Here is a 22,792-nt window from a genome sequence, read left to right as displayed (position 1 = left end):
TTATGAACCACATACGCAAAACTTCATCGTTTGCTTTTCTCCAACAGACCAAGGCTGCAAATCCTAATCCCGTTTACCCATGAGTAAGCCCATACTGAATTCACTAGGGATTACTTCTGAGTAGACATGGTTAGGATTGCAGTGTTAAGACGGCTACTCTTTCTGCAAACTTCACGCCGCGGAAGTGAGAGGTGGTGCTCATAGAAATCAATGGAGGGTTGCTCACGGTAGCCCTGGAAAGGTGTTGGTATTGCACTTTAGAGATGAGGCTGAGGATGTTCAAAAAATCCTGCCCCACGTTGCAGCCAAAGCCAATTGATTTCCTCCTAGCCCAAACCCGGCGAGTATTGCATGTATAAGGCTTCTTTCTGCGCTATTGGTCTGCATGTATTAATATTGCAGGTTAACTTAAAAATAAAAAATAAAATTCCACGTTTCAGAAGGGAGAAAAACTGAGAACTCCTGATGGTACTGCTACAAGAAAGTGGAGGGGGGGCGGCAAATCCTGTCCAATTACACACGCCCATCAAACTCTAAAGCCCTACATTTCTCCAGGGATTTCTATGGGACGTTCTTCCTTCCTAAAAGAGGGGGGGTCTTGAGCAACCGGAAGCCGCTTAGACTGTGTGAGTCAATCGATTCATTCTCCTCTTCGGAGTCCTTGTCCCCTCCGTAGAATGGTTTCGCCCAGTCCTCCTCCCTCCCTCCCTCCCTCCCCCTCCCTCCCCCCCCTCTCTCTCTCTCTCTCTCTCTCTCTCTCTCTCTCTCTCTCTCTCTCTCTCTCTCTCTCTCTCTCTCTCTCTCTCTCCCCCCCCCCCCCCAAAGGAGGCACAGTCTCCGCAGTTTTCATCCTACATTTTGGGTTCCGAAGTGAAACTCGTAAGTACTGGAGAGGAAGTATTATTGGTGATAGGAGGCGATTATATGAATCAATATTTTGGGGCGGAATCAAAGGCAGTTTCTCGCTGCAGTGTTTTGGAATAATATTTCTACACCAATGGTGGTTGGGCTCTACGTTTGCGTTTCTGGCTGCGAATGGGCACCGGAAAGGAGGTCTGTATTGACCTCTTTGCTCAGGCATTTCTTTGGTTGGGAGAAGCTGGGGAGAAGAAAGGAACGGCAAGCAGAACGAGGAGGAAAGCTGCAAATCCGTAAGTTTAGGAGGGGAGGCGACCAGGTTTGCGGGGCCCGTGCCCGGTTGCAGAAATGTGCATTCCTCCATGCAAATTGCCGCTTCGTCTTCTGCAACTGCATTTTGCATTCAGAGCGGGCTGTGACGCTTGCGTCTCCCAGGGAAGCGAGATGCAAACAACGCAGACAGCAGAGGGCAGTTAGACAGATCCTATGTTTGTTTATTGGAAAGCAAGCCCCGCTTGATTTTGACGGGGCATACTTCCAAGTGTGAGTGACTTGGGAATCTTTTGCTGGGAGATTCAGGGCAGATCAAAGTAAACCCCTCTCCAGGCAGTGCAAACTCCCACAGTGATGGTCACCAACATGGATGGCTTTAAAAGAGGATTGGGCAAATTCAAAGAGAGAAGGCTATTGAATTGATTTTAGAATGCTGTATTATTTTACTGTTGTTAGCCGCTCTGAGCCTGGCTTTGGCTGGGGAGGGCGGGATATAAATAAATAATAATTATTATTATTATATTGATGGAAACCGGGCAATGCTACTTAGCATCGCTTCTAAATACCAATTGCTGGGAAACCCAGAAAGGATGAGTTGGTCTTGCACTAAGGTCCCACTTGTGGGTTTCCCATAGAGGCATCTAGCTGGCTGCTGTGAGAACAGGATGCTGGACTAGATGGGCCATTGGCCTGATCCAGCAGGCTCTTCTTATGTTCATTGTAGTGTAGTAGGTAAAGCGTGTCAGACTAGGACCTGGGAGACTGGGGTTCAAATCCCTGCTCAGCTGCAAAACCTGGGTGGGTCACAGTCTTCTCTGTCTAACCTACCTCACAGGGTTGTTGCGAGGATTAATTGGGAAGAACAGAACTGTGTTCTACCACTTTGAGCTCCTTGGAGGAAAGGTGGGGCACCAAAGAATAAGCACAACAAATCTCTGCCGAAAACCCATTCTAAGCAACTCTTCATGTCAAGCTGGAGGGTTGAATTTGAATCGGCCTGTTGAATTTCTGCCTCTTAAGAGGCTTTTAAGGAGCCTTTTCGCTCGCAAGCATAGTGTAATTTGTGTCTAAATCCTGTAAGACCTCTCTATTTTGGCCCTCAGGACTTTTCCCAGGCCACATCCTGCATTTGTCCTGGTCGAAATTGTGTCCTTCAACTCTGATCAGGCCACTTTTTTACCTGGATGGAAGATTGAGAGTTGAGTGGGAGCCAGCCTACTGACATTGACATCCATTGCCCCAACCCATTTTTGGTTCTGGCCCTGGAAGTTCAGGGGTATTTATTTATTTTTCGCAAGTTGTGTGTCCTTGTTTCTCAGTTTGATCCTTTTACATGGTTTTGCACGTCGTGTGGTATTTTATGCTTTTTTATAGATTATGGTTTAGTAATTCTTCGTTGTAAACTGTTTAATTACTATTTGCTGATATTAAATTTTACCATTTACTAATATATTCTAACAAATTGTTTGAATATTGCTTTATTTGATATAAACTTATTTTAAAGTTACTGTGACCTTTTTTTGCTATTGGATCAGAGTGCTATTATGGGTGAGATCTCTGCTGTTGATTTTGTTGTTTGTTCAGCTTGTGAACCGCTTGTGCAGTGTAATATAGAAAGGCAGTATACAAATTGAAAGCGAAATGAAATGCCAACATGGCAAAATGTGTCCTCACTTCTGCTCTACCCTATCAGTCTGCCTTGGCATTCACCAGTGACTTCTTGCTTCATTCAGATCTTGCTTATGAACCTCTAAGTCTCCTGCAGACCTGGATGGCAGGGCCTGACCCGGCGTGGCTTAACCGGATCCATGAAGGCATCTGCTGAGCTGGGGATCCAGCCCCGCCAGTTCCAACGCAGTGGGAGGAGAGGCTACAGGGTCACGGCCAAAGCCTCCTACGTGGACGAGTCCCTCTTCGGCAGCCCCGCAGGACGACTGAATGCCAGAGCAGAGTTTGACCCGCCGTGGGTGTGTAAGAAAGCTAGTTCTCCGAGACCCCTTTTGTGGAGTCCCAAGACGACACAATGGGAGGTGGGCACCAGCCCCTCGACAGCCGCTCCGCCCACCAGCACTCCGAGAAAGGGAAATAAATACAGGTAGGGGAGGTTTTTTTAATGCCTGTTGTCTTTGTCCATGGAGTTTTCTTGGCAGGGATACTTGCCGGTTCCTGCTCCAGGTGGATCACGTTTGGTCAAAACTCTCCACTATGACCTGTCCATCTTGGGTGCCCTGTACGGCATAGTTCATAGCTTCTCTGAGCTATTCAAGCCCCTTCGCCATGGCAATGCAGTGATTCATGAAGATCCGTATAGTTAAAGCTATGGTTTTACCAGTAGTGATGTATGGAAGTGAGAGCTGGACCATAAAGAAGGCTGATCGCCGAAGAATTGATGCTTTTGAATTCTGGTGCTGGAGGAGACTCTTGAGAGTCCCATGGACTGCAAGAAGATCAAACCTCTCCATTCTGAAGGAAATCAGCCCTGAGTGCTCACTAGAAGGACAGATCATGAAGCTGAGGCTCCAGTACTTTGGCCACCTCATGAGAAGAGAAGACTCCCTGGAAAAAACCCTGATGTTGGGAAAGATGGAGGGCACAAGGAGAAGGGGACGACAGAGGACGAAATGGTTGGACAGTGTTCTCGAAGCTACCAGCATGAGTTTGACCAAACTGCGGGAGGCAGTGGAAAACAGGCATGCCTGGCGTGCTCTGGTCCATGGGGTCATGAAGAGTCAACAAGACTAAACGACTAAACAACAACAACAATAGGGGAGGTTTTGAAGGAGCTGTGACAGTCAGCAAAAGTGAGATTGCCCTGCCAGGTTATTATATTTATATCCTGCCTTTCCTCCAAGAAGCTAACTTTGGCACTACAACAGTTGTGTCCGCCCCCTCATTTCACCCTCCCAACAATTGGTCGGTCAGGCCAATTTTCTTCAACCTTGGGCCCCCAGATGTCCGTGATGGAATGTCAGAGCCAGCAGTGGTGTAGCGGTTAGAGGTGTCAGACAAGAACCTAGGAGATCGGGGTTCGAATCCCCTATTCGGCCGGGAAGCTCGTCAGGTGTGGACTTGGGCCAGTTAGGGTCTCAGCCTAATCTACCTGGCAGGGTTGTTGTGGGGAACTAAATGAGGTGCGGGTGGGGAGAACCACTCATGCCACCTTGAGCTCCTGGGATAAAAATGCAATAAATAAGTAACAAACTCCCCATTATCCCTGACCATTGGGGGTAATGGGAGTTCTAGCACAGTAACACCTGGAAAGCCAAGGTTGAAGAATGCTGGGTTAGGCTGAGAGACTGTAGCTGGCCCAAGGTCATGCAACACTGCAAAAAGAAAAAAAGACCCCCCCCCCCAAAAGACTATGCCCTGATGTTCCCCACCTGATTTAATAAATGAGTAATTTATCTTAAGTTTTGTCCCAATATTGACTTCCGAGGCCCTTATTTGTGTGCCTCCTCCATGAGGGTTGCAAAACCAGAACGGGTCTTTTCTGCAGTGGCCCCCCGTCTATGGAATGTTCTCCCCAGGGAGGTTTACCTGGTGCCTTCATTATACACCCTTAGGTGATAGGCGAAAATGTTCCTCTTTAAACCAGGCCTTTGGCTGATTGACATCCAATGCTCTTTAAAAATGTGTTGGGGAGGGAGGGATTATTGGGTTATTCTTGGTTTTATTTTTATTATGTATTTTGTATTTTTATATTGTGATTTTATGTTGTGAACCGCCCTGAGACTTACGGGTATAGGGCACTATATTACTACTACTACTATTAATACCCCACCCATCTGGCTGGGTTGTCCCAACCACACTTTATGCATGGTAATAACTTGGTGGTACTTAGAATGATTTCTCTAGGTGTGGCTCCTGTTGCCAGTAAACATCTCTCTCTTTCTCTCTCCCCTCATCTCTCAATGAAGGCTGAAAAGTCACACCCCATCCTACTGCGATGAGACCCTGTTTGGGCCAAAGCCAGGGGTTTGGGAGCAGGCGACTCCCTGGATGGTGAAGGGGGAAGTGGCTAAGCTCCGCCCTTTGCTTTTGACTCCGCCTTCAGCTGCGAGGGACCGGCCCGTCCTTTCCCCTCGTCCGAAGGACACGCCCCTGAGAGCCTTCCATCGGGAGACACCGGACGCCCAGGGCAAAGAGGCATTTGGAACCTGGCGTGGAGGAGAAAGTTCTTCTTGGGGGCATCCTGAGAACTGCTTAGAGGCAGACAGCCAGGACTTTCTGGGGCGGCCGCCCCGCCAGCCTGTTATCCGGCTGTATAAAACTTCTGAGGGTTCCCAGGCCCACCTAAGCAAGCCAAGGACAAGTGTGGAGCAGGATCACCAATGCTCAGTGGCTTCCCCAGGGTCTCTGCCTAGACCACGTTCGAATAATTTGTCCGGGTCGTCGTCTGCCAGGGTCATAAGAGCTACAAGCTCATGTAAGCCCAGGCCGCCCTGGAAATAAATAAATAAAAAGATTGCTGTTCTCACATGCTCTGCATGCAAAATGATCACCGAAAGGGCCGTGCTGTTTGCCCATGTTCCGTAAGGAATCTTAGCTGGTGGGCTAGCTAGCCATAATAGTCTTTGCCTGTTCCTTTGGTGCTGAGAGTGCTTGTGACAGCAGTACTGCCCTTCAATCGTAGATTTCAAGGTGGTTCATAATTTAAAATATTAACACAAACAGTAAATGACCTCTTATATCAGTCGTATTCCTGCAGTAATAATGATAATCCCAAAGGAGCCCAGGGCAGCATAACTGTTTAAAACCTTCTCTCAAAACACTTGCCAGGAACAGTGTTTCTTGGCCATCAAATGCCTGGGTAAACAGGAATGCTCTTAGATTTCTCCTGAAAGTCAGTAATAGGGAAGACAGACGCACCTCACCAGGAAGGGTATTCCACAAGTAGGGAACTGTCACTGAAAAGGCCCTGCCATGGGTCAGAGGGGATGATGGGAGTTGTAGTTCAGCAACTTCTGGAGGACACCATGTTGGCCAAGGGGACTGGTTCAGATCCCTGCCTCATGCGTGTTGGTTATTGGGGTGGTCTCAGGCAGATCCATGTTTCTGTCCAACTTGTTCTGGGCATAAAAAGCTGAACTTCTTGGAGAGGTGAAAAGGCTATGAATGAAGAAATAAGAGGAGGTAGCAGAGAAGTTTTGTTTTTCATCCCTAGGACCACATTTGCTTCTAGGAGGCCACATGCCAGGGGTGGGCAGGGCCACAAGCAAAAGTGGGTAGAGCGATGAATGCAAATTTTACTTTTTACAGTGGCCTAGTTTCTCTCACACACCCCTCTCCTCCATCCATGCAAGCAGGAGGCATATCCCAGAGTTCAAGGAGACAGTACAGTCAGGCAAAAACATTTGGGAGTGCAAAGCAGGGACCCTAACGAAGGCGGCTTGGGGAAGATTCCTGCATTGCAGGGGATTGGACTAGATGATCTGTTCCAACTCAACAATTCTAAGATTTCTGTGGGCCAGAGAGAGACCCTGGGCCTTGGGTTCCCCACCCCTGAAATACAAGTTTTGCCCCTGCAATTCTTGAGTACGGTTAGAATAAGTTCTGTGCAAAGCTTCCCCTGCAGTTTCCTTTCAAACCTGGAGAAAGGAGAAAACAGCTCTTTTACAACTTCGCCTACCTGGCTGATAGCATTTATTGAGGAACGACAAGCCTCCCTTGGGAGTGCTAAATACCCATTCTGGACGATCTGGAATGGACTTGGTTGCCTGTGTCCGGGGACGGGGCAGGGCAGGAAGAGGTGAAGGCTCACTTCCTCCCTCTCCTCCCTTTGCCCTTCTTCTTCCTCTTGGACCGTAGCAGCGATCTGACCAGGTAGCCCTTCCACAAGGCTTGGATGAGGGTGGCAGCTCGGACCAGGATGGCCAGCTCCTTCTCGGCCTTCTCCTTCTGCTCTTGCTTCACCCTCCTCTCCTCCTTGATCTGGCTGTATTCCTGATCCAGCAGCGCATACTTCTCTCTCAGCTCTGCCAGCTGTTCCTTCTCTACCACATAGACCACGTCAATCTCCTCGATCTCCTCCTGGGGATGGACAAAGGCCTGGCATTTAAGGAACTGCCTCTACATCTAACGGAACTGATCTCTGACATATTCTGAACCAATTCGGACATATTGTGAGCCATAGGAGGTGGCAGGATGTGATGCCCCTTGCAGCAAGGTGTCTTGTGGTGCTTAAAGACGATGGCCCCATCTGCACTGTGTTTTGAAAGCAGTATTATGTGGTGCCCACAGCAGGTTCTCAGACTCTCAATTCATGTCCCCAAAGGGTTGGAGACCTCTCCTTTAAGTTGCTACAAGATTCCTGAATTGTGATCCAAGAAAGAGAAGGGGGACCAGTGGTTCTGCCCACCGACCCATTCTCTTACAAGCCCAAATAGGGCAAACAGAGTTTTTTAAGCCCCTCTCACCCAGTCTGAGCAGCAGAAATGGCCTTGGCAAACCTTTTGTAGCCTGAGCGTGCTCCCTAGCAGGTAGCAAGTTGCCAATGACGCATTAGCGCAACAGGACCCTGTATTTGGTTTCCTTGTTAGCCATCAATGAAAAATCTACTTAAGTCACGGACAGGCAACATGGTGCCGTCCAGATGTTGTGGACTACCACTCCCATCATCCTTGACCATGCTGGAGTCCAAAACATCTGGACGGCACCATACTTTTTTTTTGCACACCTGTACAAGCTCACATTCCGGCATGAAAAGAAAAGAAAACATGAACCCAGGGATGCTTTTGTCGTGGTCCAATTAACCAAACCAGCAATGCCAGACCAGCTGGCTGAGCAATTTCAAATAGTAATTTGTGAGGAGGCTGAAACAGCTCAGTTTCCTAGGTAATGTTGCAATCATGGAGGTAGGAAAGGGAACCCAGCTGATATAAGGGAATTGGGAGAGTTATCCTACATCAGTGCCCTGGGAGGTTTTGCTGCTTAACATTTGTGAAATGACCTCTTATGGGCAAAAAGAATTGGCAGAGAAAAGGCTCAGACTTGGGTTGACAACCGTACCTGCTTTTCTAGCATCTCAATATCATACTTCTGGACCCAGTTCTCTATTTCCATCTCCACTTTGTATTTTTTCTAGAATAAATAAGAGAAGAAAATCATTTCCAAAGTTTCAGGGTTAAGCTGGGGCGGCTGGCTATACTAGAAGATGACATTTCCATTGAAGGCAACCAACAGTCTCTGGACAGATTTAAGTGTTCAGATATTCTGGGCCCGGTAACACAGTCAGCTGGTTCAGACAACCAGCCTGAGCCAAACTTTGGCACCATGAGACTGCGTGAAATTGCAGGCTCCTGGGGATGAGCTCAGCTCACAATTACTTGGCTCCCCACCCCCAACCTTTTGGGGGCCAGAGTTTACTACGCTGAGTAAACCAAGGTTTGGCTTAGCAGGTTGTCTGAGCAGAAACTCATGGTTAAAGCTTCCTCCTCAGTTACAACTTGTGGTTAGTGAGGAGAGATCTGATTCTGAGTTTGGACAACGCACTCAACTCAGTCAAACTCAGCACATTTGTGTAGCCTTGCTAAGTCAAGTAAGTGGCTGGCTCCAGTTGCATAGTCATTTAGCTACAACAATGGCAACCAGCTGAGTTTATTAACCTGATAGGTGCTGTTTATCCCATTTATATGCATCAGAGATGCCCATCTTCTGTACACTTCTGGTTTCCATTCTACAGCCAGCAGCAGGCCATGGCTGGGTCTTCTCTGGCATAAACTGACTCCTGCAAGACTTCTCTAGAGCCAGAAATGGTTTTGCAGTTGAAGTGTTCATGCAGGTGCACAAAACCCAATGTGTTCTGAAAATGCATGTAGGCCTCCCCAAAGAAAGCTTTTTTCTTTAACTTGTTAAGCCTAGCCTCCTTCAGAGTAAATTGACTTGTTCAATAGGTATAGAGTTTAAATGCACAACAATCCTTTCCAGTCATAAAGAAATTGTTGTCTTTTAACTTTGGCTGGGAGACAATTTAAAAATCAGAAAGTATTCTTAATTCAGATACTGAGTACCACCACCCCGGAAGAATGTACAGTATACCAGTTTGATAACACTGGTTGCAATGGAGGAAGGGGATTGGCCCAGGTGGCTGTTTTATTCCATCTCTACCCCAGGCTTGCACTTCTAAGCCACTGTGGCCAAATCAGTCCACCAGATCTATGCTACAACTTGCCATGTGCTAGATCAAGGATGTCCAACCAGTAGATCATGATCTACTGGTAGATTGTGGCTGATTCTGGTAGATCACAGGATCCTAATTGTGTACAAAAGGTTAATGGGGGAAAGCTAAAAAACTCTGTGCAAACCTCCCCCCAAAAAGCTCAACACCTCTGGGCAATCCACCCACCCCACGCAGGCTCCTCCCTCCAATGACAATGGGTAGATCACTGCCAGTTTTTTTTTTATACTGGGAGTAGATCTTGGGAACTGGACATGCTTGTGCTAAATGATGCCCTTTCTTCCGGCATCACTTGGAAACACACCTCTATATTAACTGCAGAGGAGCTCATTTTCTAGGGCAGGGTTCCCCAAACTTGGGTCCCTGGCTGATTTCAGACTGCGATTCCCATCATCCCTGACCGGTCCTGCTAGCTAGGGATGATGGGAGTTGTAGTCCAAAAGCAGCTGGAGACCCAGGTTTGGGAAACCCTGGTCTAGTGCAGTTTTTGCCAACCTGGTCTCCTGGTTGGGCTATGTTTGGACTATGATTCCCAGCTGGATTGGCTGGGGCTCATGGGACTTGCAGTCCAAGATATCTGGAAGGCATTGGGCTGTTGTTCTAGTAAGAACGCTCAGACTGGCAGCCCTGTGAATTATTCTCTTCGGAGAATAATTGCTTTGATCACCTCTGCTTACCTTCCGGAGAGCAAGTTCAGACTCCCGGTCCTCCACAATGAGGGCATTTAGTGCGGCTCTGAGCTGATTCAGCTCCTGCTGCAACTTGGCACACTTGCCCTGAGACCCACGTAGCTCTGTCTTCTGCGCCTTCTCCGCTTCTGCTCGGGTGCGCAGGATTTGGTTTTCAGAGACCTTGGAGAGGCTGTGCAAGTGGGTTTTGAGGTCCTTGATTGTGGCATTCTTCCTGGAGATCTGAATGGCACCAAGCTGGGTCAGCAGGACTTTGAAATCCAATGCACAAACACCAATTCATTTCAAATGACAACACAAGTCAAGAGAACAATTTAAAATAATGCTGCTGAGGATCTGGGAAGAAGCCTGCTGGAAGTAACGTGGAGGGCCTTTTTGGTATCGGCACCCCAACTATGGAGAACCTCCCTAAAGAGGCTCACTTAGTGCCTTCTCTGTGTCTTTCTGGCACCTCTTTATTCACTCAGGCTGTATTTTAAATCTGTTTTATTTCCTTGACTTTAATTAGGATATATTATATAATTATTGATGGGCAGCTGCATAAGTTTTAAGAAATCAGCAATATCAACCAATGGCACCTCCAGTCTGTATTATACTAGAGCTGTCTACCAATTCTATAGCCTTGCAAAAGGCACAGCTGAAAGCTGAAGCTGGGAGATAACTCCTGTTCTAACAGTGGGTAGCCAATGTGGTACTCTACAGAAGTCACTGGTCTACAATTCCCATCATCCCTCACCACTGGCCATGCTAGAGCAGCTGGGAGTTGTAGTCCAACAACATTTTTTTTTCTGCCAGCAGCCTTTCTGGTTGTGTGATATTTTGCAATTCTTTTGATACAGTTTTGGGCTGGACGACTGCTCTGGACCAGTCAAATCCCAAACTGCCTGCCCCACTGCTGCCACCCCATTGTACCTCATCATCACGACTCTTGATCTCCGCTGCCAGTTCCTCCTCCAAAGCTGCAATCATCTCTGTGTTCTTCTTGTCTCGCTGACTTATTTCATGTATAAACCGATTTCTTTCTCTTTCTTCTAACGGGGTAGTCAGAAGCTTCTCAAGCAGGAACCCCCTGAGGTCCACAAGGCCTTTAATGAACTGTGAGACAGCCAGCTGCCTGAAACTTGCAATATCTTGTATTGCCTGATAAGCTAAAGGATGAGCAAAAAACAGGCGTACAATATTTCGGACAGAGGACCTTAAGCCTTGTATGTGCAAGACAAGGTAGCCACTTGGATCCTCAGTGTCAATGAGCCACCCCCTGGCAGTGCCCTTTTGCAAAACCCCTTCCTCTTCAAGGCGGGTGAGCGTAGCCTCCATAACGTTTGAAAGCCGCAGGTGTTCCTTAAGAGCCCCTGTAAGTTCAGGTCCCAACACTGCACTCATATCCTCAAGGTTCTTGATGATGTAAGAGAATGCGCTGACCAGCTCCACCTTAAAGATGGTATCGTCCATCACAGATATAATTCTCTTGGTCTCAACAGTGGATAGCTTTGACCGACCAGGCTCCAGGATCTTCAGGGGCATTCTGAGGTTCACCTTTCTGGTCAGGTTGACATCTGATTGGTTGGACAGTTGGACTACTTGGGTTGCCATGTTTTCAGCCAGGTATCCTCACAGGGTGTGCTTTCAGATCCACAAGTAGCTTTAGTCTTCAGTACCAAGTAAGCAGGTGCTCCAGCGCATCTGACGCTTCAATTTCTGTGGGGAAATGGACTATAAAAAGCTCACACATGCACACATGTTGGTCCCAGAATCACAAATACAGAATATATAAAAAAGAGACTTGACTCTAGGGCTGGATATCTGGTTTTCAACATCACAATATATCTCCAACTAAACATTGCAATATGTTGGCATATCACAATGTATGGAGCTATATAGAGGCACTGGTTGGCTTCACGGTTTTCCCAGCATCGTGACTGTTGCACAGCACACACAAACACACACCATGATTCACAATATATTGCTAGGTCAAAAATTATGAAACCAGTATCTCAATACGGACTTCAAACCGGTTTCGGACAATATATTGATATATCGCCTAGCTCTACTTGACGCCAAAAAAGAAGATGAGGATACTATTTGCCATTTGTGGTCCTCATGCAATCCAGGACAGAATAATGAGGAAATATGGTGCTTTATATGCCCTAGAACAGACAACTTAGAGGGGGTAAGTGAGGAGACAAACTGAAGAATGGGAAAGCAGAAGAGCTGTAATAGATAAAGGGATGATTTAGGGTCCACGAGAGGTAAAAAAAATGTTTACTGCGTGTATGGGGCACTACCCTAGCAACTTCAGGCTTTACCCTCAGCCAGCCCCCCCCCCCCGCCTGCTGGCCTTCTTACTTAAAACTAGTCCAGCTCAGTGGTATGGTATCTGTTTTCCTGGGGTGCCACACCCCAAACTTCGCTACTGAGCCACTACTGAAACAAAGCCAAAGTGACTGCATTATTCATCTTTTGCTCCTTCCTTTCTCCTCACGCTTCTGTGACTCTTCACACACGCCACCCTTGTTAAAAAACAAACACCCCCCCCCCCAGTCCTATACAAATTACATTTATTCAGAAGTCCCACAGGGTCCAGTCTGATGCATCCAGGAATCCAGCAAGCAAGGTATAAAAGGATAAGCCCTCTCTTGCTGTTGCTCCCCATCTCCACGAACTGATGCTATACTGCTGCTGAACATGGAGGTTTCATCACAGCTAATAACCCCTAACAGACCTTTCTCCATAGATTTGTCTAATCCTCTTTTGAAACCATTAAAGCTTGTAGATATTGTCACAGCGCACAGCAGCTACCCAGTTCCACACCTTAACTTTCTGTGTCCCATATATATATATACACACACACACACACACAGTATGTGTGTGTGTGTGTGTTTTTGGTCAGCACACTCAAAGCGGCTCACAGTTGCAACCTCCTCCAAGCAACAACCTTGCCAGGGAGGTTAGGCTAAGAGATACAGAGAACTTCCTAAATTTATGCATGTTGCTTATTAAGTTTGTACAGATGCCCATCCATAGATTTCAGAGATAATACTTAAATGTAAAACATAACCTATAATAACAACAATATGCAGCACAAAATATAACAACCTATTATTAAAACAATTTAGACTTTCCTTAAACTCACCCCAAACAAGCGTTGCACCCCACCCCCCGCCCCCAAAATGGGTCACCGCTACCACCGCCTCGTTTTTTCAAACAAGGCCCAGCTTGTCTGTTGCTTGGCAACTCCAATTAGCGTGGTGGTGGGAGAAGCCACCAATCACATTCTCCGACGCTTCTTTGCCTATCGTGGGCATCATATAAAAGGGCTGTCCAATAGCAGTGCGGAAACCATATGAGAGTATTCTAAGCCCGCCCCCAACCCTCCTTCGACATTCCACTCGCTACCAAGGGGTCATAGACGCAATAGAGCGGCGCTTTGCGGTTCAGGTTCCTTCTTGAGTCTTGACCGTATGGGGAGGGCAACCATAGAGGTGGAAATTTCTAGAACGCCACACATACGCTTGAGCGTCCATGGGCGGGGGGGGGGGAGAAACTTGAGGCTTATGATTCTCTTATTATAGCAAAGGAGCTACTGTGGGGGGGGGGGGGGAGAAGGAAAAGAGAAGAAACTCTCTATGGTCTCAGGACCATACCCCGTACAATCTCTATGGTGACAACTTCGAAGGAAGTTCGATTTTAGAACGGAAGTGCCCTAAAGACGGCGCTGGTGGCTCTCAAATTTTCCCTAACTGTATGCCATAGACTTAGAGACTTTGGAAGCAACCGGTTCAAGATTGGGAAAAGGACACTACGCAGGTGGGGACAGAGCAGCTCCCCTGCTTAGTCTTCACAGGGTGGAAAGTTTTCTTTGGACGCTCCTTGCCACTCATATGGTGGAGTTCAACATATGAGGACCGGAAGTCTAAAAATTTGTGTCTTACCTCTATACCAGCTCTTTAAGAACTCAGGGGTGGGTCAATAGGGCTATCTCTCGCCTATCACAGAAGAGCTCGGTTCGGTTTTGCGCACGCGTGTAGGGCGGAGCTAAAAAGTTTGCGGCCGTGTAAGCGGATGGTGCGTGCGCACGGGTTGTTTTTCCTTGTACGTAGAGGGCATGGGCGAGGGATATAGAGGTATACCATCATGAAGTGCAGAAGCAACTTCCGGTTTCTACTTATATCCCGCCCTATGATGATTGGGGCAGCAATTCTAGACGGAGCCTTTTAATCCTTAAAAATACTCACTTGGGAGTAAGCGCCAGTGAAACCAATGGTGTCTTCTTCCGAGTTGTCATATATAGGATCGCAGTGCCCGGCACGTGAAGTTAGCCTTACTGCACTTACGTAGAAACGTAGGATGCTGCCTTTTATTATTATCATTATTCTAGATTCAGGTAGGTAGCCGTGTTGGTCTGACGCAGTCGAAATAAATAAAAAAAAGTCCAGTAGCACCTTAGAGACCAACTAAGTTTGTTATTGTTATTATTATTATTAAATCAGACCATTGATCCCTCTTGCTCCCTGCCATATCCGGAGACGCCAGGGATTGAACCCGATGCCTTCTGCATGCAAAACAAATGCTTTGCCACCGATCCACTACAAAGAAGATGGTCCAGCAAAGAAATAACACAAAATATATAAAAGCATTGATAATACTAACCTTTACTTGAAGTTGTGCAACTGTACTCACTCCACGTGCCTATTTTAGAGTTTTGTTTCCCACCTCTTGTTATAATTGCTCTGTTTTATATACACTATAAGATGATTTTTTAAGCTTTCAACTTTCATAAAGGCACCAGGTGAAAAAAACCCCAAAATTAGGGCAATTAGGAAGGTGTTCCTCTCCCCGCAGTTTCATATGGCGTGTTTTGTTTTATTTGCGTATTTTATGTGCGTGTGTCGCTGTCTTTAAAAGAGCGGTATTCAGGCTTGAGGGGCCGCCCTGAGGCCAGGTGAGGGACGGCAGCGAGGGAAGGGGGCGGTTTCAGACAACAATCGTGTCCCGTGTCGTCGTCGTCCCAATACTCCCGCCTTCCAAAAAGGCCTAGGAATTGCTTCCGCCGGTAGCAAGAAGTAGGACAGCGGGGAGGGGGAAGGTAAAGAGAGCCCCTTCCCCTTCAGCGGCCTCGCAGGCAAGGGAGGCTGAGCCGCATATGCGCTGTAAAAGTTCCGACCTTCCATAACTGATAGTAAGAATAAATGGCAATCATATAGTTAGGGAGACGGGACAGAATGGCTTATATACTAAACGGGGTTCAGAGGTTGGAGTTGAAGTGGTGGCGACGCGACCCAGGTGTTAAAATGCCGAAGGCTGGGCGGCACTCTGCCCATGCCTAGAGGCGTTCTTCTTTATTAAGAGGGCATCGTTTGGCAGGTAAAGGAAAAAAGAGCCTCTTAAGAAGCAATTCCGTCTTTAATAAAAGAGGACGCCCAGAAGTGGAAGAGGAGGAAGAGCTGGGGGTGCAAAATCAAAAATTGAACAGTGGCTACCAAAAGTGGCTTTTAACATCTGGTTAAGGGAGGAGGGGGGTTGAAGGCGTGCAAAATCAAAACTCAACAATGTTGGCGAGAAGGGTACCCCCCCCCCGAAAAAAAACCCAGCCCAGCAACAACAACAACAGCCGACCTTTTACTGTTTTAAGAGTAAAGGGTCTTATAGAAGCGTGCAAAATAGAAGACTCCTGCGCTTTTATTTTATTAAGGGGGGAGAAAGGGATCTCGTTGCAAAACCGATCGAGCCCTGAAAACAGGGTGGGCGGAAACATTTCCGAGATCAAGATAGTCCAGCTGCAATTGCGAGAGGCCTCCCCCTCTTTCCCTTCCCCAAGTTTTGAAACGGATCTCCCTGCTTTTTGCGCGCAGCGATGGACCACCGAGGCGCTATTCCGAAGAGAGGCGCCTAGTGATGCTGGCTGGCCCCGGGCCGGCTAAAGCAGAGCACCATCTCTTTGGTTCGCCTCCGCTCGGCCTCCGCTCACTCTCTCCCCGCCTCCCTCCCTTTCCCTCCAGGGATGATCCTCCTCCTAAGTCGGAAGGGCTGCTGAGGTCAGAGACAGACGCCAGCTGAGTTTGGGACGCAGCAGCGACGGCGGAGGCGTTTTTGCGCGGAAAGTGAATGACGGCGCAAGTCGAGAGTTGACGCTCCTTTGGCAACAAGAGCACCCAAAAAGCCAGGCGGGGTACCTGGTGGGGGCTCCATGATGCGGGCCAGGGTTCCGCCGAGATGGGTGCCGTTTCCTCCACGCACCCGGGACAGTCTCAGGTCTGCAAGATGCGCCTGATCTTGGACGAAGCGGCGACGGGAGCCGGGGTTTAAAGGGATTTCCTGGAGCAAAGCAAAAGTCTTCTTGGGGATGGCTGTGAATCCGGAAGATGACGACGTCCCCCTCATCCTCACCTTGGATGAGGGCAGAAGTCACGGTCCCGATCCGGAGGGGCTACCCAGCGAAAGTAAGTTCAACTCCCTCCCTTCATTTACTTGCTGCACAGTTTGCATCCCCTGCAACGAGGCTGGTGTCCTTTGGCAGTTGCGTACGCACGCCATACTTTTTTAAAGCTCGTTTTCTCCACCAAAGGATCCTGGGAAATGTGGTTTCTCCACCTTCAGAGCTACATTTCCCAGCGCCCTTGACAAACTACAGTTCCCTGGAATCTTTGGTGGCCACGGTGAAACATAACTTTACAGGTATGGTGCCTACACAGCTTAGCGGTAGGGCAGATATGTATGACAAGTTGTTACTTTTTAAATGAAGCTTTATATCAAGATTTTGCTGAGATCTCAGGATGCAAGGGCAACCGAAAACAATTTGAGCAGGGGCACATCAAAATTAAAAGCATGCAGAACCACGCTAATGATGAGCAGAATTGATGTTTCCTTACCAGTTAAAAGCCTGGGCAGGGTGGGGGGAAGAGGGGAATTATTGCCACCTTGGCTCAGGTGTAACAGACTAGATGTCAGGTGAACAGTTCTGCGGAGCGTGTTCCAAATTCAAGGCACTGCTGCAAGAAAGGTCCTTTCCCCAATGGTGTACATCTTGATGGGGGCACTCAAAGGCCCATAGCTCGGGGAAAGTTCTGCAGCTCCATGGTAGAACAACTGCTTACTCCATGGAGGCTGGTCCTTTAAGGTAAATGGGACACAGCCCCACCAGCCTCAGTTTGCCTTCAGCCAGCCCTCAACTTCCTGCCTTCTTACAACCAGTCAAGGGGGTGGTTTTGCCTGCCATTAGCTGCTCTGGCTCCACTCATTGTTGGTCTCTCGGCCTTCTACCTTTCTAGCCTCCACTGTCTGTTTTGCATTCAGAATTCTGGTCCCAGCTTCAATCCCTGTTGTCTCTGGGTAGGGATGGGAAGGGGACCCCAGTCAAAAACCTTAGAGAGCTGCAGCCAGTCAGTGTAAACAGTACAGTGGTCCCTTGGTTCTCAAACTTAACCTGTTCTGGAAGTATGTTCCAAAACCAAAGCGTTCCAAAACCAAGGCACGCTTTCCCATAGAAAGTACTGTAATGCAAAACGAACTAATCTGTTCCAGACTTTTTTAAAAACAACCACCAAAACAGCCATTAAACATAAATTATACTATCTAACGAGACCACCAATCCATAAAATGAAAGCAATAATCAATGTACTGTACTATAAAATAAATAAGACAGTTTTGTAGATGATGACGATGATGATAATAAATTCTTACCAGCACTGATGATAGTCATTGTTTGGGTGGGGGTTTTTCATCCATTTCTGCAGTCACTCAATCAATCAGTAGCTGAACTGGGTTCCATACAGTCACAAAAACAGATTAATCGAAAAAGCCTCAAAAACAAAAATGCAAAATAAATATAAAAAACAAAAGCTCCAAACTTAATCAGTTCCAGAAGCCCATTTGACTTCTGAAATGTTTGAAAACCAAGGCACAGCTTCTGATTGGTGCAGGTGCCCTGGAAATAATAGCCAACAGCCACATTGGTTGTCTGGCTTCCGAAAAACTTTGGGGTTTTTGGAGTTTGAGAACCAAGGCGTTTGAGTACCAAGGTACCACTGTACTGAGTTAGATGGGCCAAAGCTTTGTATCTTCCTGTGCTGTGCCTAGATTGGCCACTGATGAGCTGCCTTATGGGGAGGTCCATAGAGAGTAGACGCTGAACGCTTACCATTTATGTGTACACATGTCAGGGAGTCCTAGCAAGTGGATCCTAACTTCACATTGGCGTGGGCCTGCACAATAGATAGGTTTGTGCGTGCTCGTTCTTGATTCACCTTTCAGAAGCTTTATATTCTGCCTTTTGATGGAATGATCTTCCAGGCAGCTGGCTTTTGTGCTTGAGTCCTGCTTGCAGGTTTCCTACAACCATCTGCTTGGCCACTGTTGAGAGCAGGATGCTGGACTAGATGGACCATTGACCCGATGCAATAGGCTCTTCCTTTGTTTTTAGATTGCAATAATGCATATAGACGCGGGTGGCGCTGTGGGTAAAAGCCTCAGCGCCTAGGGCTTGCTGATTGAAAGGTCGGCGGTTCGAATCCCCGCGGCGGGGTGCGCTCCCGTCGTTCGGTCCCAGCGCCTGCCAACCTAGCAGTTCGAAAGCACTCCCGGGTGCAAGTAGATAAATAGGGACCGCTTACTAGCGGGAAGGTAAACGGCGTTTGGTGTGCGGCTCTGGCTCGCCAGAGCAGCGATGTCACGCTGGCCACGTGACCCGGAAGTGTCTCTGGACAGCGCTGGCCCCCGGCCTCTTGAGTGAGATGGGCGCACAACCCTAGAGTCTGTCAAGACTGGCCTGTACGGGCAGGGGTACCTTTTTAATGCATATAGACACCCATAGACAGATCCCATACCTGCACCACCCAGCTGTAGTTAGTTCCATGGGTGGGGTCAGAATGTGCAGCTCTCTGAGTTAGAAACTCATGTATAAGCTAGGTGCCAAGTGGCTCCTTAAACCAGGGTTACAGCTGCCAAAACAGAATGCTGAGTTGCCATTTGGGGGCCAGATGGCTCACAAGCCGTATTGTTCAACACGACTTCTGGATTCCTTAAATTCATTCTGCTTGTGCAGATAAAATATCATGGATAGAATTCTACGGGATGTGTTGCTAAGTGTGTGAAACAGGCAAGACCCAAAGACCCCCCCAGGCATGCAGCTCCAGATGGTGGAGACGTCTGGCGCCATCCTGGTGCCCAGGCATCTTCACTTGGTCCCAAGTGGCCGGTAAAGGTAAAGGGACTCCTGACCATTAGGTCCAGTCGTGGCCGACTCTGGGGTTGCAGCGCTCATCTCGCTTTATTGGCCGAGGGAGCCGGCGTACAGCTTCCGGGTCATGTGGCCAGCATGAATAGCCGCTCCTGGCGAACCAGAGCAGCGCACGGAAACGCCGTTTATCTTCCTGCCAGAGCGGTGCCTATTTATCTACTTGCACTTTGAGGTGCTTTCGAACTGCTAGGTTGGCAGGAGCAGGGACCGAGCAACGGGAGCTCACCCCGTCGCGGGGATTCGATCCACCGACCTTCTGATCGGCAAGCCCTAGGCTCTGTGGTTTAACCCACAGCGCCATCCGCGTCCCAAGTGGCCGGTAACCAGGTGCAAAATGCACCTGGCACCTGGCGAATTTCGAACACTGCTCTGCAGTCCCTGGGCAATTTTAGCTGGGTGCTCTTTCTAGAGGGGTGTAGGAGGGTTAATAAGCTTGTTGCGGCTTGATTCGTTACTGGCAGACGGATTAGGCTCCTCTCCCCCTTGCTGAAAAGGTGCAACCCTCTCTTCCCTTGTCCCTCCCCAGTCCTTGGTTCAGCAGAGAACCTCTTTCGACCTAAAGTTTCACTTCCAGTTGGGCAAGATGCCATTCGATTTGTAGTGCAATGAAATACTTTTTGCTGATGTAGTCACATTAAGTACAGTGAGAATCCCTGGGGTACTTGGGCTGAATTGGGGTTTTCTATTCTGTGTGAGATAGTTAATTAGAATCGGAGGTTAACTTCAAATGTTCCCAGAAACTGAAATGCATTTTAGTGGGTGATGTGGGCAAACTGTAGTGTGAGCTTTGGCTCGCTTGCTGGAGTTATCTGTCCGCTCTGCAGCGGCCAGAGCCACTTCCTTTAGGAGCCAGTCCCTGTGGGTTCTTGTGCTAATGCCTGCTTCAACCTCAATACAGTGGTACCTCGGGTTACATACACTTCAGGTTACATACGCTTCAGGTTACAGACTCCGCTAACCCAGAAATAGTGCTTCAAGTTAAGAACTTTGCTTCAGGATGAGAACAGAAATTGTGCTCCGGTGGCACAGCAGCAGCAGGAGGCCCCATTAGCTAAAGTGGTGCTTCAGTTAAGAACAGTTTCAGGTTAAGTACTGACCTCCAGAACGAATTAAGTACTTAACCCAAGGTACCACTGTATAGTAATAAAAATAAAACAGGACATTGTGTCCTGCTTTAAGTACCTGATCACTGTAGGGACGTGGGTGGCGCTGTGGTCTAAACCACTGAGCATCTTGGGCTTGCCGATCAGAAGATTGGCGGTTCGGATCTCCATGACGGGGTGAGCTCCCGTTGTTCTGTCCCAGCTTCTGCCAACATAGCAGTTCGAAAGCAGGTCAGTGCAAGTAGATAAATAGGTACCGCTGCGGCGGGCAGGTAGACAGTGTTTCCGTGTGCTGGCCACATGACCCAGAAAGCTGTCTGTGGACAAGCGCCGGCTCCCTCAGCCTGAAAGCGAGATGAGCGCTGCAACCCCAGTCGCCTTTGACTGGACTTAACCGTCCAGGGGTCCTTTATCTTTTTTACCAGGCTCACTGTGATGAATGAAGGAGTCCAATTTTCTAGGAGTGACACAAAATGTAAACCGAATCCAGTGTGTGGCAAGCACCTTAGGGCCTTGGAGCACTTGGTTGCAATTAAGATAGGGACCAGCTGATGCTGCTGTCAACAGATATCTTCGCTTATCAGGCCTATTAGCAGTGGGGGTCTAGACATGCCGAGGATCCAGGTTCAGTAGAAACACAGGGACATGATTGCAGGAAGGGTAGCGATAAATTCTCAGTAGCATTCTCAATAGGGATTGTATGCAGAAGAGAAACCAGTGGAACAATGTTTTGTAAGAAAAGAATGGATCTTGGAAATGAGGTGAGATGTGGAAAAGACTGAATATGGAAGAAGAGAGAAATAAAAAACCATCTTCCCCTCCCTTCTAAAGCTGTGGACGTGGGAAACTAGGAATAGAATTGCAAGTGTGTGTTTGAGGTGGGTAGTTTTGAGAGGCAAGAAAACACAGGATGGACCTTGGCTCCATTGCATGTCCCCCTTAAAGTTAAACAATATGAGGGAAGCATTTAATATTTTACAAATATTACAGTAAATGCTTCTCTATAATGTAACATGTAAACTGCATTAAGCATGCTTTAATTTCCCCTCTCAGATATTTTGGGTCTAATACTTGTGATGTATTAGGATTTAAAAAAAAAAAAAATATCATGTGGTACTTTTCTTTTCTTTTTTAGCTTTGTTTACTAAATACAAGTAAAATAAACAATAAGCAATACTCTCCCCGATGCTTTTCAACATCTTTATGCGCCCCCTCACCCAGCTTGTCCGGAGTTTTGGGTTGGGCTGCCATCAGTAAGCTGATGACACCCAACTCTTATCTGTTGATGGATGGCCATCCTGGCTCGGCCCCAGACACACTGACCAGATGTTTGGAAACGGTGGCTGGATGGTTACGCGGGAGCCAGTTGAAGTTAAATCCTTCGAAGACAGAGGTCCTTCGGCTGGGTCAGGATGATATGGGATTGGGGGCCCAACTCCCATCTCTTGTGGGGGCGCAGTTAGTGCCAGTGCTGTCTATTAAGAATTTGGGTGTAATCTTTGACACCTCCCTTTCCACGGAGGCGCAGATTGCAGTTATAACAAAGGCGGCATTTTTTCATCTCCACCAAGCTAAGCAGTTGGCTCCTTACCTCTGTCGCCCTGACCTAGCCACTGTGATCTACACGATGGTCACCTCCAGCCTTGATTATTGTAACTCACTCTACATGGGGCTGTCCTTGAGACTGACCCAGAAACTCCAGTGGGAGCAGAATGCTGCGGCGAGACTCCTTATGGGGTCCCTGCCATGGGAGCATATTCACCCAGTGCTTTACCAGTTGCACTGGCTCCCGGTGGAGTATAGGGGCAGGTTTAAGGTGCTGGTTTTGACCTTTAAAGCCCTATGTGGCCTAGGACCCTTGTTCCTACGGGACCACCTCTCCTGGTATGTCCCATGGAGGACCTTACCATATAGCATATATTTCTAGTTACAGGTAGGTAGCCGTGTTGGTCTGTCATAGTCGAAACAAAATAAAAAAAAAATCCTTCCAGTAGCACCTTAGAGACCAACTAAGTTTGTTATTGGTATGAGCTTTTGTGTGCATGCGCACATATCTGAGGAAGTGTGCATGCACGCGAAAGCTCATACCAATAACAAACTTAGTTGGTCTCTAAGGTGCTACTGGAAGGAATTTTTTTATTTTGTTTTGACTTAAAGCATATATTCAACACAAAAAACAGCAACAATTTGTTGTTGACAAAGGACAGCTGGACATATAAAGGCCTCCATTATCTTCAGTAGCTTAGGGCCTCATCAAATCTAAATCCAGCTCTGGTTGCACACATGGAGAGCCAATACCGAGGAGGCCCTGTTCCAATATGAATGGAGTGCAAGAGAGGAGGAGGAGGAGGAGGAGGAGAAGAAGAAGAAGAAGAAGAAGAAGAAAGAGACATTCCAGGGACTAGCCCGGATTATCCCCTCCTAGCTAACTTCCAAAAGGTACACCTAATATTAGCTT

General features: G+C 47.8%; 3 protein-coding genes across 7 annotated transcripts in view; 2 read left to right on the top strand and 1 right to left on the bottom strand.

Annotated features, from left to right (window-relative positions):
• Positions 1 to 859: 859 nt before the first annotated feature.
• Positions 860 to 5,610, top strand: RITA1 (RBPJ interacting and tubulin associated 1). 2 transcript variants are annotated; one of them, XM_083417933.1, is made up of 3 exons: positions 860 to 879; positions 2,865 to 3,226; positions 5,049 to 5,610. In XM_083417933.1, the coding sequence occupies exons 2-3, from the start codon at positions 2,940 to 2,942 to the stop codon at positions 5,581 to 5,583; spliced, it is 822 nt and encodes a 273-aa protein (XP_083274059.1). In that variant the 5' UTR covers positions 860 to 879; positions 2,865 to 2,939; the 3' UTR covers positions 5,584 to 5,610. The 2 variants fall into 2 exon arrangements, with proteins under 2 accessions (XP_083274059.1, XP_083274058.1); XM_083417932.1 differs by lacking the exon at positions 860 to 879 and adding an exon at positions 904 to 1,151.
• Positions 5,611 to 6,742: 1,132 nt separating this feature from the next.
• Positions 6,743 to 14,008, bottom strand: DRC10 (dynein regulatory complex subunit 10). Of its 2 annotated transcripts, none has more exons than XM_083417836.1 (5): positions 13,929 to 14,008; positions 10,909 to 11,694; positions 9,985 to 10,218; positions 8,140 to 8,211; positions 6,743 to 7,161 (listed from the first exon to the last, which is right to left on the bottom strand). In XM_083417836.1, exons 2-5 carry the CDS (start codon positions 11,587 to 11,589, stop codon positions 6,889 to 6,891), a joined length of 1,260 nt encoding a protein of 419 aa, XP_083273962.1. In that variant the 5' UTR covers positions 11,590 to 11,694; positions 13,929 to 14,008; the 3' UTR covers positions 6,743 to 6,888. The 2 variants fall into 2 exon arrangements, with proteins under 2 accessions (XP_083273962.1, XP_083273963.1); XM_083417837.1 differs by lacking the exon at positions 13,929 to 14,008 and adding an exon at positions 13,130 to 13,346.
• A 137-nt stretch (positions 14,009 to 14,145) lies between these two features.
• TPCN1 (two pore segment channel 1) overlaps positions 14,146 to 22,792 on the top strand; it is a 49,458-nt gene continuing 40,811 nt past the window's right edge. Inside the window, exons 1-2 of one of the 3 annotated variants that reach the window (XM_083417654.1) lie at positions 14,146 to 14,380; positions 15,996 to 16,436. In XM_083417654.1, the coding sequence (XP_083273780.1) occupies positions 16,340 to 16,436 (97 nt within the window). In that variant the 5' untranslated portion in view covers positions 14,146 to 14,380; positions 15,996 to 16,339. Of the gene's footprint in view, positions 14,381 to 14,925; positions 15,176 to 15,995; positions 16,437 to 22,792 lie in introns of those variants that run through there. The other 2 variants (XM_083417656.1, XM_083417655.1) reach the window with 2 other exon arrangements.

The sequence above is a fragment of the Podarcis tiliguerta genome (assembly GCF_965153285.1).
Source record: "Podarcis tiliguerta genome assembly, chromosome: 16".
In the NCBI taxonomy this organism is placed as follows: Eukaryota; Metazoa; Chordata; class Lepidosauria; order Squamata; family Lacertidae; genus Podarcis; species Podarcis tiliguerta.
The sequence above is the reverse complement of the archived record's forward strand: the minus strand, read 5'-3'. Positions and strand labels throughout refer to the sequence as shown.